Raw genomic sequence first — 14,324 nt, 5'->3', positions numbered from 1 at the left:
TAATTCCCCATTTCAGACTCCCAACATCCATCCAGCTGAATAACAGGCCCGCCTTCATCAGCCAAATTACTCAAGGTATCTCTACATCCTTAAATATGAAGTAGGTTCTCCACACACCCTACAGGTCTCAATCTTCAGGCAAAGTTGAAAAAATTAACTCTGTCCTTAAAGCCCAACTCACCAAGCTGGCTGTTAAAACCCACCAGCCATGGACAAAAAAATCTCCCTTTTGCCCTCATGAGACTCTGCACAACACCAAAAGCACCCTCTTTTTATAGTCCCTTTAAAATCGTGTATGGCGGAACTTTTATCTTAAGGCCTCCACCCTTACCAAACTCTAAGCCACTCAGAAATTACCTCTCCTCCTTAATCCAGACACAGTCTTTCATGCAAGAAGCAACAAATGAGGCCATGCCTCTCCCTGTTGACACCTCCTTGTCCTCTCAACATAACTGTCTTGCAGGCACAGACGCGTTTCCAGACAATCCAGATGATGCTCCTACTACAAGGACACAGTGGATACCAACCCGTCTCTCAACAATACCCCAAAAATTAAGGTTTTCTCTTTCCAAGGTGCCCACGCCACCCCCTATATCACGCCTGAAGTAGTTATTGAGAAAGTCGCCCCTTTTCCCTTTGATCTATAACCAAATAGGAATGTAAGATTCTCCCTGGGGCCTGAAAGCTTAAGGAGATGAATAACTCCTCCCTTCTCAGGCCCAGTACCCAGGCGCAAGGCTACTTATGTCAGTAGCATGTGCCTGCAAGACAGCAGAAATAGGAAAAGAGCCGCAGAAAGACAGCTACCCTGGACAGAAGACACATGCCCCTTAAGACTGAGAAAGAGGCCATCCAGGTACACTGTAGCAGTTATGTCTGACTAGAACACTTCCTATTTATAGGAGACTATAAAACTTTTGTCCTGTCCTCACTTGGTGCTGACACCATTTTAGGCCTCAGCCTTCCTGCACCCAGGCACTCATTAAAACAGCATGTTGCTCCACACTGCCTCGTGTTGTCTGTTGGCGTGCTCTGGGGGTTCAAACTGACACAGAAACCTTACAACTATGATTAATTGAGTTGGTTACCCCAAATTCATATGTTAAAGCCCTAACCTCCAATGTGAGTATATTTGGGCATAGGCCTATAAATTAGTAATTAAGGTTAAGTGCAGTCATAAGGGTGAGGCCTTGACATGGTAGAACTGGTATCTTTAGGTGTCCTTATGAGACGTGTGAGAGAGACCAGAGAACTCTCCTCCAGTACACAAAAGAAAGGCCATGTGAGGACATAGTGAGACGGCAGCCAAGAAGGGAAGTCAAGAGGAGAACCCTCACCAGAAACCAACCCTGACAGCACTTTGCACCTTGATCATGAATTTCCAGCCTCCAGTACTGGGAAAAAATAAATTTATATTGTTTAAGCCACCCAGTCTGTGGTGTTTGCTATGGCAGTCTGGAGACCCTTTCTTCTCCCTTTTCTGCAAACGAATCCTCCAGTTATCTCCCAAAATGGGGTGTGGGAGTATTCACCTGGCAGCATCAAGTGGGCAAGGGGATCTGATATTCTAATTATATTTTAAACAGAATTTCAACAAATCTTTTTAAAAAATTCGTATTTTCATCACTATTTCTGGAGGTGTGAGGAATAAACTCTGACCTTTTTCCTGTCTTGCCCAAATTCCTAAGAGGCCTGGGGAGTAACACCCTACAAACCATAAAATCTCACCAGATGGGTTTTATTTAATCCTATATAACACAGCTTACTTTCCAACCTTACTCTGACATAACATCAAATGACAGATAAAGAAGAAAATCAAAATATTTTACCCCAAAATATGTCTCTTTGACATATTTTGAGTGGCCCTACAAAGCCTTCTGTTGTGAAGGAAAATTCGCATCTGTCAAGAATATGATGAATATCACTAAATCTTATCCTTTTCAGTCTCTTCCAATCCTGAAGAGATGAACTGAGAGACTAGAACCCTTTACAGGTATGAATAGGAAACAATTGCCATCTATTGCCTCTAAGGGCAGCCACCTATGAGACTTTATCTACATAATAAGAACCTCGGTTTCCATCACCCTTTATCTTCCTCCAGACACTCCTTTCTATTGATTCCAGGTTTTTAGATAATAACTCTTTCAACCAATTGCCAATGAGAAAATCTTTGACTCCACCTATAACCCTATGACCTATAAACTCCTACACTACCTACCCATGCTCCTGTCCCGTCCTCACCCCCAAACCTATGGATACCTCACATGTGTAGATTAATGTCTTTTGTCAACCCAACCACCTTGGGCACATGTTCTTGGGACCTCTTGAAACTGTGCCTTGGGTCATGACCACTCGTATTTGCCTCAGAATATTTTACAGAATAATTTACTCTTCAAATATTTTACAGAATTTGACTCTTTTCATGGTCAGGTGATTAGCAAGGTAAAGATGGCTTTTTTATTTTTTTTGCCATTGGGAGATTAGGATTTGGTTTACTTTTTTTTTTTTTTTTTTTGATACCGGCAATTACCACTTGTCTGTCTGCCAGCCAACTCCCCAGATATTATTATCATCTCCTTTGTCATTCTATTTTGTCCTTTGGGGTTTAGACTTTGTAATTTTTTTTTTCTACTCTATTCAGAATTCTTTAGTGAGATTTTAGAAAAAAGAGTAGTTACATGCATGTGTTCAGTCCTAAATCCATTGGAAAATTATGCCTCTTTGGTAGTGTGATTAATTTTTTATTTCTTTGTATTTTACTTATGTAGTACATTAATTTTGGATTCCTTTGCATCTTCCTTTACTGGCAGTCCATGAGGATAAGGAAGGTGAGTGTTCTTATTCGTTTTTTTTTTTCTTTTTATTTTTCTTTCTTTCTTTTCTTTTTTCTTTTTTTTTGATACAGGGTGTTACCCTGTCATCCAGGCTGAAGAACAGTGGCATGATTTGGGCTCACTGCAGCCTCAACCTCCCAGGCTCAAGCTAACCTCCCACCTCAGCCTCTCAAGTGTCTGGGACTACAGGTGTGTGCCACCATGCTTGGCTAATTTTCACTTTTTTTTTTTTTTTTGTAGAGATGGGATCTCATCATGTTGGCCAGGCTGGTCTAGAACTCCTGAACTCAAGCAATCCACTCACCTCAAACTGTCAAAGTGCTGGGATTATAGGTGTGTGTCACCATGCCCAGCCCTTATTCACTTTTAAGTCCTCAGAGCTCCCACAGTCATGACATATAGCAAAGAATCAATAGTTACTTTTTAAAAAAAACAAGATGCTCTCCAGATTTTAATGATTTGCCAGTTGCCGTAGTTTTTTCTATGCGTAAGTCCAGCTTTCCCCACTCCATTTCCCTTCCAGTCACGTTGATTTTCTCTCTAATTACTGGTCAAGATTCAAATGCAATGAAGCAATAAAGACATCTGTATCTTTGCTTATGAGAGAATAAGCTTTCAAAAAGGATTTGAAAATTTGAGTTTTCCCTAAGTCCTTAAAATAGTTCCAAATAGCACCACTCCAATTACCAAAACATCATTAATTTTTTTGAGTACCTTAAATTTTAAACAATGCTGAATATTTAAGCCAATTAAATAACTTTTTTCAAAATGTTAACACATTTACCATATAAAACTATCTTAAATACCACTGATAGTATATATAACTCTCTTTAAGATAGCACATTTCAGACTAAAAACAGCGTCAGCTATGTCATTTTCAGTAACATGAAGCTAAAATTTAAATAGATCACCAAAGATTTAATTGAAATGAGCAAAAACATGATTGGTGTCAAATGTTCATTTAGCATGTCAAAATGTTCATTATAGCAAATAATTAAATTATAGAAAATTCATTTCAGTTGATTTTTATGAAATGTATTCAATTGTAAATTAATACAATGCGTATGTTTTTCATAGGTGTGATAAATATTACATTTAAAGTATGACAGAAAAAATAATAACATATATTTTATTTTTATATAAATAACCTTGTTACGCTCACCATAGCAATCTTTGAGTTAACAAATTTAAAAGTGTACCTCCTTTTTACCATTATGGATTAAAATAGAAAATCACGATGCTCTTCAATAATATTTTGATTTTATGACCTGTGTTTATAACTAAATGATAATATCTTTACAATTCATTTGGAAAAACTTCAATGTTTTGTACTTACCTACAATGTCCTTCATAAGGCCTACAATACTCTCATCTCCTGTAATCCAAGGACGCTTCCCCACTTCATGACCATAGGCTGCTCTGAAATTGAAAAGGGACTCGTAAACATTTCTTAGCTTTTGTGTGCATGTGTGTGATTATTTCAAATATCAGCTTTAGCAAATAAACATTTCTATGTGGACCTTTCTATGTGTTAGTAATTATATAAAATCAAGCTTTTTTAAAACAAAAAATATAATACTTGGGATTAATGTCTTTTAACTTCTCTTTTAAAATTTATTTTCTTTTTATTAGGAAGAGGGGGGATTGTTCATATGTTATTTTAATATTTTGCTATATTCTAGAGTCTAATTTTTTTGGTCTCAGTTATTTTGCAATTTTTAAGATTATTTGAACACACTTTTATACCTGTAGAATGTAGTATCTATACTAAAACTTACATACTGTTTTGTAAGGCTAGAGACTAAAATGATTATAAATTGACATTTAAAATATACCTATAATCTGTAAATTTAATAGAAGTATATAAAATATGATTATACTCATGATACCATTTTATAGTAAATAACAAAATTTATGAATAATCAAAGCCAACACTGCTTGGTTTGACATATTTGCTAGCAATTTCATCTGTCACATTCCAGCTCAATTTTATTATTCTAGTAAGTATCCCAGGAGGCATAGTAGAAAAATGCAAAACACATAGAGTACTTCAACTTTCAAGAAATTTCCATGAAATGAAGAAGGCAAGTACACTTGAAAAACATAGAAGAAATTAAAACAGAGGATTAAGGTGGAGTGCCTCTGAGTGCTGTTACATTGTCATATCTTATGATGCTCTGAAGGTGGTAGTTCTGTAAGCAGACAGGGAGGTCTCCAGGGATCATAACATTTAATGTACTTGAGCCATCAGCCTGTTTTACAGCCTCCTGCCCTGTCACCTGTCTGTTTCCGAAGCCTGGTTTGTAATGCTGTCACCTTGTTGGTTGGAGCCAGCTTCTGCCAGACCGCAGCAACTCATGGATGATCCTGAGTGAACTGTCCTCATTACCATGCTAAAGTCTCCACCCTGGGGAGAAGCTATAGCTTCATTACCATACATGCAATCTACGCACTGGCATGATTACTCACTGAATCTCCACAACTGCGACCCTTCCTCTACATGTGATGATGCATCTTCTCCCCTATCACCCCATAAAATTCCCCTGTCACTTTTCCTCTGGGAGACACTGCTCTTGTGAAAACTCCCAGTGTCCTCCTTACTTATACCAAGTAATCAAACTTCTATTGATCAAAACTTGTTCCCTCTGTTTTTTTTTTTTTTTTAACTACAGAGAAATGTTTATTTTAAATCACATTTTAGAATTAAGCAACATTTTAAAACTTATTTCATAGTAAATATTACAAAGATGGTTTCACAATTTAAAAGATAAATATTAAATGTTTGAGCCTGCTATATATTCCTCTGACTTTTTTAAAATTATACTTTAAGTTCTGGGATACAATGTGCAGAACATGCAGGTTTGTTGCATAAGTATACACGTGCCATGGTGGTTTGCTGCACCCATCAACCTGTCACCTACATTAGGTATTTCTCCTAATGCTCTCCCTCCCCTAGCCCCCACCCCCGACAGGCCCCAATGTGTGATGTTCCCCTCCCTGAGTCCATGTGTTCTCATTGTTCAACTCCCACTTATGAGTGAGAACATGTGGTGCTTGGTTTTCTGTTCCTGTGTTAGTTAGCTGAGAATGACGGTTTCCAGCTTCATCCATGTCCCCAGAAAGACCTTTGTTACCACGTGAATGAAGCCCATTTTTTCTGGGTAACAGTTCTTAATTCTTTAGGAATGCAAAAGTTTGTCAGCTTGAAAGAAAGGAATGAAAATGTGCTTTTTGTATAGTACCAACCTGGGTTGAATCTGTGTCAGTAAACTGGTGCTGGTGGGCTGCTACTCCCTAAGAGGGGCGGTTAAGACCAGAGGACTAGAGCCCTGTTTTTCCTCCTTTGCAGATTTCCAAGGTGTAAATACTCCCATCATGGGCGATTTCATACTATCAACAAAAATTCTGAGTATTTAATAATTGGTTTTTGACATCTGGTATAAGTCAGCTGCAGGTCAGTACTGGTCATGAGACCACATTTATTGAAGCTATAGGGTTTCATTTTCCACATTTGTACAAGCAAATGGGTAACAATGTGGACCTTAAAGGATTCCCATGAGAAATAAATGAGATAACATGTGAAAGAGACCATTACATAGTACCCCGTTTCTGAGTCTTCTTTCCTAATGTAAATCTAATGCTAAAACTCCCTTCATCAGCATGTGGTATAGAACACAATTTTTAAACTAACATTTCTATTACCATATAAACTAAGATGAAGGAAGAGGACTTTCTTTGAGAATAAACATAGACTGCTAAGAACTAAGGATGGAAAAGAGGGGCAGTTGTTAGTTATTATTATTCATATTTTTATTAGACAGCCTGCAGCTTGCCTCTTTCTTGATTTTCAATATAAATGCTAACGACAAAAATCATTATCATTAAATGGTAGTTAAAGGCAGATACTTGGATCCTTTTTAATTTTAATCACATAGAGCTCCACGGCCTTTGCTGATAGCACAATACATCTTATTACATTTAGGTAGTAAAATTCTATGTCCTGCCTCAGAGAATTTATATCTCAGAATATTATGCCACCTACTCCTCTCTCTGGTAGACACCATGGTAATAATCTTTAGGGATATGTTTCTTCCTGCAATGCTTTTGGCATCTCCCTCCATTCAAAATACCACACAGTGTTGGCTGCTTCATTTTGTTAGCCCTCTAGCCTGGGGTAGTGAAATGTATTTACAAAGTGTTACCCAAATAAACCCAAAGTAAAGTGGCCTGTCATTAGAAAGAGTTGATGTAGATTAAAGTGCAGTTATAAACATCAGTATTAGAGTTAGGAAAAAAATATTATATTGCTCAAACAAAACTACTTAAAATAGTTGCAGCATAGATGTAATCTTCTTTTACAAATGCTGGAAAGGAAAAGAGAGCATGGGAGAGAGTTAACTCACTGCCACAGAATAAATCATTGCTATAAGTGGGTGTTTTCTGAGACATCTACTAGGAGTATTCACTCACAAAATTAGGACTGCAGGATGGAAAATTAGGAAGTTAATAGAAACTTGGATCCTCTTTAAAGTAGGACCATGCTTTAACCATCCCACAAAATGAAAAATGGCCCTGTTTTTAGAAAGCTTCCTTCCATAAGGAAATAATTACGATTTCACAGCCTGCCTTCATTATATTATATTTTTTTTCCATGACCCACTTGATGATTAGCCAATAAAGACGTTGCGAGGCCGGGGACGGTGGCTCATGCCTGTAATCCCAGCATTTTGGGAGGTCAAGGTGGTTTGAGCCCAATGGTTTGAGACCAACCTGGGCAACATAGGGAGATGTCGTCTCTACAAAATTAAAGAAAAAATTAACCAGGCTTGGTGGCATGTGCCTGTAGTCGCAGCTACTCAGGAGACTGAGGTGGGAGGATAGCCCAGGTCTGAGAGTTTAAGGCCATAGTGAGCTATGATCACATCACTGCACTCCAGCCTGGGCAACAGAGTGAGACCCTGACTCCAAAAAAATAATGTTAATTAGAAAAACAAAAATAAAGATGTTGTGAAAAATCTTTGTAACATGCCATTCTATGTATTTTCTTATGTTCTCTTATTCAAACACTATTGCTCTTAAAGGAAGAAATGCTTAAATTAAATGAGATTAGAGGGGTCTGAAGGAGGCATCTACATCTCTCTGGCGTGTTTTATCAGTGTCCTGTCAGCACACACACACTGCCATGTAAAGTAAACTCAGTAGTGTATTCCTGATATTTAATTCAAAGGCACATTTTTATCTTTAAATAATCTTACCTAAACTGTCACAGTTCTTAGAAGAATCCCTGTAGAGACAAAACTATAGTAGGTTTTTGCTCTTATGAAAAAGAGAGAACACCCTTGATGTAGCAGATTTGACAATGTAAATGACCCAAAATATTGTGATTCTATTTTAGGGACATAATACCCATTCCCCACCTTAAAATATGCTCTTTAGGACTTATATACCCTTCTGTTCTAGCTGGATTGTGGCATTAGGATTATTAACCAATGTTATTCTCCATTAAATAATCTAGGTCATTAGCAAATATTTAATATATTATTTCCAAATACTTATGCTTATTGCCTATTCATTGCAACAGACCCGTAGATTTCAGACATACTGTTGCTTCTTATTATTATAAAACCTTTTTGCTTATAATTATTGAGTATCAAATAAATATAATCACACAAAAAGTTTTATATTTCAGAATATTAGAATTGCCTAAATGTTGCCATTTTGCAAAACAAATATATTCCTCAATGTGTTATTAATCTACTTTAGAAATCCCATAGAGTTGAAAATGAAAATGCAAAATAATGGTAATAGCATTTTAAAACTAACACAGAGGTAAAAGTTTCTAAGAAAACAATTTTCACAGTTTGCCTTAAGAAAGTTTAAGTTTTAGAAATAATTTGGTTCTACTATCGTCTGAATGTGTCCCCTTCAAATTCTCATGTTAAAACTTGATCTGCCGATGTGACGGTATTAAGAGGTAGAGTCTTTAGGAGGTGATTCAGTCATAAGGGCAGAGCCCTCATGAATGGGATTAGGACCCTTATAAAAGAGGTGGGAGGCAGGTGTTCGCCTCTTCTGCCACATGAGGATGCAGCAAGAAGCACCATCTTGGAAGCAGAGAGCAGACCTTACCAGACACTAAGTCTGCCAGCACCTTGATCTTGGACTTCCCAGTCTCCAGAACTATAAGAATGTTCACTTCTCTTCTCTATAAATTATCCAGACTTGGGTATTTTGTATAGCAGTGGGAACAAACTAAGACAGATCCTAAAATATTTCTAGTTTTACCTCTATTCTTGGCTTTTCCTTAGTATAAGTAATCAAAGATGGTAGCCAGATGAATTACAAAATCAGGCTGCATTATGACAAAAAATTGTTTATTCAATACTTAGGTGTGGTAGGCAGTATGTCTGCAATAGGCCATAAAACTGGAGAAGATGGAATCCATGAGCCCAATGGCATTTCCTACTTTATAGCACTTGGATGGACAGAGATTTGACATCTATATGCTTGTGCAAAACCTTGCTTTGTTAAAGCACTCTAATTTTTATGTTACTGTTAAAATTATAATTTTTTTTGAAACTGGGTCTGACTCTGTTGCCCAGGCTGGAGTGCAGTGTCAAAATCTCAGCTCACTGCAACCCCCACCTTCCAGGCTCAAGCGATCCTCCCACCTCAACCTGACGAATAGCTGGGACTACAGGTATGTGCCACTACATCCAGCTAAATTTCTTTTGTATATTTTGTAGAGACAGGGTTTTACCATGTTGCTCAAGCTGGTCTCGAACTCCTGAGATCAAGTGATCTGCCTGCCTTGGCCTCCCAAAGTCTTTGGGTAACACCCTTGAACCACCGTGCCTGGTCAGGATTATACATTTTTTAACACTATCTTTTTCAACTAAGCAACTACTTTCAATGTGCATTATAGTGTTTAGTAAATGTGTAATCATCTTTGACTCAGCGATTCCCATAATCTTCCATTGGTCAAGAAGAAAGGGAGTCACTGACCTGGCTTGAGTACCAGCCAAGAAGTAGAGCAGAAGTGGCAATGAGGGAGGCAAAGAGGAAGAAGTGATCAGACAAAACTTACCACAATAATGCGAGGCCCTGGATCTAGAGGCAACTGAACACATGCAGGGTTTGATTTTAGTGCAAAAAAACAAAGCAACAGTCAGAACGAAAACTGAAGAGACCAACAGACCACTGAATTGGCATGAAGACTACATGTATATATGTATGTATGTATTTAAAGACGTGGTCTTGCTGTAGCCCAGGCTGGAGTGCAGTGACACAATAACAGCTTACTGCAGCCTCGACCTTCTGGGTGCAAGTGATCCTCTCACCTCAGCCTCTCACGTGGCTGGGACTACAGGCATGCACCACCATGCCCAGCTAATTTTTGTATTTTTTGTAGAGTTGAGATCTCACAATGTTGCCCAGGCTGGTCTGGAACTCCTGGGCTCTTGTGATCCACCCGCCTCAGCTTCCAAAGTGCTGGGATTACAGACAGTAGCCACTGCTCCCATCCCTTTGTTGCTCAGGCTGGTTTTAATTCCTGGGCTAATGTGACCCACATTGGCCTCCCATAGTGCCGGGAATACAGCCATGAGCCACCATGCCTGGTCCTTCTACTTTGAACACATCTGAAAAAGGAGCAGCCACAGAAAGAAATGTTATCTAAACTTAAGCAAAGCCTCCTAAAAATACAGCTGCCATTGACCCATCCTCAGAGTTAGATGGACCTTAGCACCTGGAGGTACAAATTCAGCTGCCATTCATCTCCCTTTTGGGAGCTTCCAGCTAGGAAGGATACTGCCTATTAGCATCAGGATGAAAAAGCCCAATGGAAACCTTTATATTTTCCCACTGAAGCTCTAAAACTCTTCCCTTTAGTTAAGCTGGTATACAAACCCTTACCCATGGCTGTTCAGCAAACTACCCCTTGTAGAATTCTTCTATCTGAGTGTGAAATAAACTTTTCTCCTGTTAACCTGTCTGTTGTCAATTAATTGGCAGGCCCTCACCACTTTGACCTAAGTACTCAGTTTGTAGAGAAGTTTCCTCCCAACAGAACTTCAGCTGGAAAAGATCAGAAGTGGGATTTTAAGCTAAATATTTGGGAGATAAAAAACAATAACGAGCAAACACTTTTGGGATCAAAAACGGTGGGTGAGGTAGGGAGAATAGGCATGTGATCAGGCATCCCAAACACCACAGACATTTATGGGCAGGACCATGATGTTGACAGAGTCACTACAGCTTAAAACAAGAAGACTACATAAACTAAACAAAGCAAGGATGAAATAGATGTCCATTTGCTTAGCAGTCTTCTTTAATTCACTGTACATTGCCTGAAGCATTAAAATACACAACCTTTCTGAATCATCTGTCTAATGAAAACTCAGTGAGAAGGTTTAATTAAAATGATGAAATTTTCCATCATCACAAGGTGAAATGTAAAAGACAAAGCAATAGAAGGGCATGAGGTGATTTCCTGAAATACAACTTTAAAGTCTTGAAAATAATCTACCAGTTTCTTACTTAAGTGGGATGACTATAAGGATATGAATAGAATAGCAGGGCAGAATATATTTTAAATGCTTAAAGGAAAAAAATTCACAGCCTTGCTGAATGAATACCCAAGAGGCAAGGGCACTCTATAAGTTCAAATTCATTCAATCTAATTATCTGCCCTCTCTTACATTAAGGCCAAAAATGAATATTAACCATTTTTATTAACTATGACCCCCATTCATTAAATACTAAAACCTGCTAGAGCAAATGTGGTGGTATGTATTTTGCAAATTATGCATAAAAGTTATGCAGATAAAGTTATAACATGATTAATAAATTATATAAACTTCTATCATTTTTGCATCAAGTTGTGAAATTACATTCTTAATCACTGAAATGAAGAATTTCACAGTGTTATCTAATAGCCATAGTTGTAATCATTTGCACAGTCAGTGTAAGCTAAATATTATTTATTTATTTATTTTATTGAAACAGAGTCACCCAGGCTGGAGTGCAGTGGTGCAATCTCCGCTCACTGCAACCTCTGCCTCCTGGGTCCAGGCAATTCTCTTGCTTTAGCCTCCTGAGTAGCTGGGATTACAGGTGCCTGCCACCATGCCCGGCTAATTTTTATATTTTTAGTAGAGACGAGGTTTCACCATGTTGGTCAGGCTGGTCTCGAACTCCTGTGCTTAGATGATTCACCCACGTCAGCCTCCCAAAGTGCTGGTATTGCAGGCATGAGGCACCACTCCCGGCCTAATTTTTGTATTTTTTTTAGTAGAGATGAGGTTTCACCATGTTGGCTAGGCTGGTCTCAAACTCTTGACCTCAAGTGATCTGCCCACCTCGGCCTCCCAAAGTGCTGCAATTACAGGCATGAGCCACCGTGACTGGCATACTAATCTTTAAAGAACGGATATTGTTCCCAATTTGAAAACCAGTAGCATGAAGAATGAAGAAAGGTAAAGAATGTAGTCTGAGTTTCTGACAGCCAAATGTTTTTCCTCTGAAATTCTATTTGGTTTGGTTTCATCTTTCTGAAATGTTTTCCTAACTGTCAAGTTTGGCTCATCTTCATATTGATTTTTCAGTTTCAAATAATCAGAAAATATTTTTAAAATATTTCCAGTTATCATAAAAATAAGTGTCGATAATTTGGCCTAATCATGAAGAGATGAAGCTTCTAAACATTAACTCCTCTCTTAATTATTAAAGAAACAAAATAAAATGATTACATATGGTTTAGGGATGTCAACACAGGAGAGGAACTTAAATGTTTAAATACTGTAAAAGTTTTAGTCCTGATTCTGCCACTAACTTGTTATGTCACCTTATTCTGATCCTCAGTTATTTTCATCAATCAAATGAGACTACTGAGCAGTTAAGGTTTCTCTGTATCCATGGATTCCCTCTCTATGGATTCAACCAACTGCAGATCAAAAATATTTAGGGAAAAAATGGATGGCTGCATATATACTAAACATGTACAGACTTTTTTCTCATCACTATTCCCTAAACAATACAGCATAACAGCTATTTACATAACATTTATACTGTGTTAGGTATTATAAGTAATCTAGAGATTATTTAAAGTATATGGGACCATTGTGGATTTTGGAATGATAGGGAGGCCCTGGAACTAATTCTCTGCAGACAACCAAGGGATGACTGTACTAGGATTCTATTACACATGTTTCCAAATATTAGACAACCTAATGTGATTTTGTAAATGTTTGTATGTGATGTAGAGTAGTAGCTTTTAAAATAATACTTACATTTTGGCCCACTTATCTAGTTCTTCTTCAAGATATGTTTTAACCATTTTTGGCTGAAGACCAAGAGAATTTCCCAAGAAATAGATGGCATTTTCATCTTTATTCACTAATGATAAATCAACTGAAACAGAAGAAATGTCAAAAAAAAAAGTTTTTTCAGTATGGTATTGTTAAGCCAGTACAAATAATTAATATAATCAACTCTAAGAAGGATAAAAAGTAATTAAAAATTACTCCCAAGGATGACATCAGGTCCTCTAAACAATAATTAACTTTTGCATTTACATTTTAAAATATAATTTAAACCTATAGAGGCTATTATGATGATCATCATATTTACTGTGCTCCATGGGGAAATCTAAATTAGCAACTACATCCAATCATGAATAGCCAAAGCATTAGAAAAGAGTTAAAAACAAATGTTTTCAATTAGGAAATACATCAGCCTATCTAATTGTATAAGAAGATTACCAGAATTTAGTCAAGTACTGACACTGTACTGATTTGTGTTGTAGAAATGGCAATTTTTTCAAAAATGCAAATAGTTATTTATATAACTAAAGTAGATGTACTGGATTTATGTGTTTTTTTCATTCTATATCCATACACATGTACAGATAGTGCTAACACATGTATAGGCAAAGATTGTTCTCTATATCTACTTCTTATTCATATAAATCAAACTTTGGCGATTTTTATCCTGCAGCTTACCCACTGCAAACAAACCAATCCATGTGCTTAAAACATAGTCTAGAAAGTCACAAGTTTATAGTCACAATTGTAAACTACTGAGTTTTGTCTTATATCTTAGGGGAAAAAAGACTAAGCTTCTTGTTTATATTTCATTGGAATCATTAAGTACTATGTTGGTCTTTATTTCAGACTACTTAATTAAACCTTTAAAGACTTTTTAGAGACATACTATCTATTTCAACCTGATCCCTTTTATAGATATTGTTCTTCATTGGCATCTTTTAAGCCTGACCAATACAAGATATGCACATATTGTTTACACGTGTGCCAGAAGAGCCCTCTTGGTTAAGGTATCATTATTTCCTGGACCTAGGATTAGATATGCCTCCCCATTTCCCATCCTCAAGGTTATCATGTCAGCCAAGCACAGTGGCTCATGCCTGTAATCCAGGTACTTTTGGAGGCAAAATCGGGAGGATCACTTGAGCCCAGGAGTTCAATACAAGCC

The 14,324-nt window shown here is 37.4% G+C and overlaps 1 protein-coding gene across 1 annotated transcript in view; it reads right to left on the bottom strand.

Moving 5' to 3' along the window:
* Window positions 1–14,324, bottom strand: part of KYNU (kynureninase) — a 164,308-nt gene that overhangs the window by 106,317 nt on the left and 43,667 nt on the right. Inside the window, exons 3-4 of the mRNA XM_005573072.4 lie at window positions 13,124–13,244; window positions 4,171–4,253 (exon numbers count right to left, since the gene is read on the bottom strand). Of these exons, the coding sequence (XP_005573129.1) occupies window positions 4,171–4,253; window positions 13,124–13,244 (204 nt within the window). The remainder of the gene's footprint in view (window positions 1–4,170; window positions 4,254–13,123; window positions 13,245–14,324) is intronic.

This window comes from Macaca fascicularis, chromosome 12 (assembly GCF_037993035.2).
Source record: "Macaca fascicularis isolate 582-1 chromosome 12, T2T-MFA8v1.1".
In the NCBI taxonomy this organism is placed as follows: domain Eukaryota; kingdom Metazoa; phylum Chordata; class Mammalia; order Primates; family Cercopithecidae; genus Macaca; species Macaca fascicularis.
The sequence above is the reverse complement of the archived record's forward strand: the minus strand, read 5'-3'. Positions and strand labels throughout refer to the sequence as shown.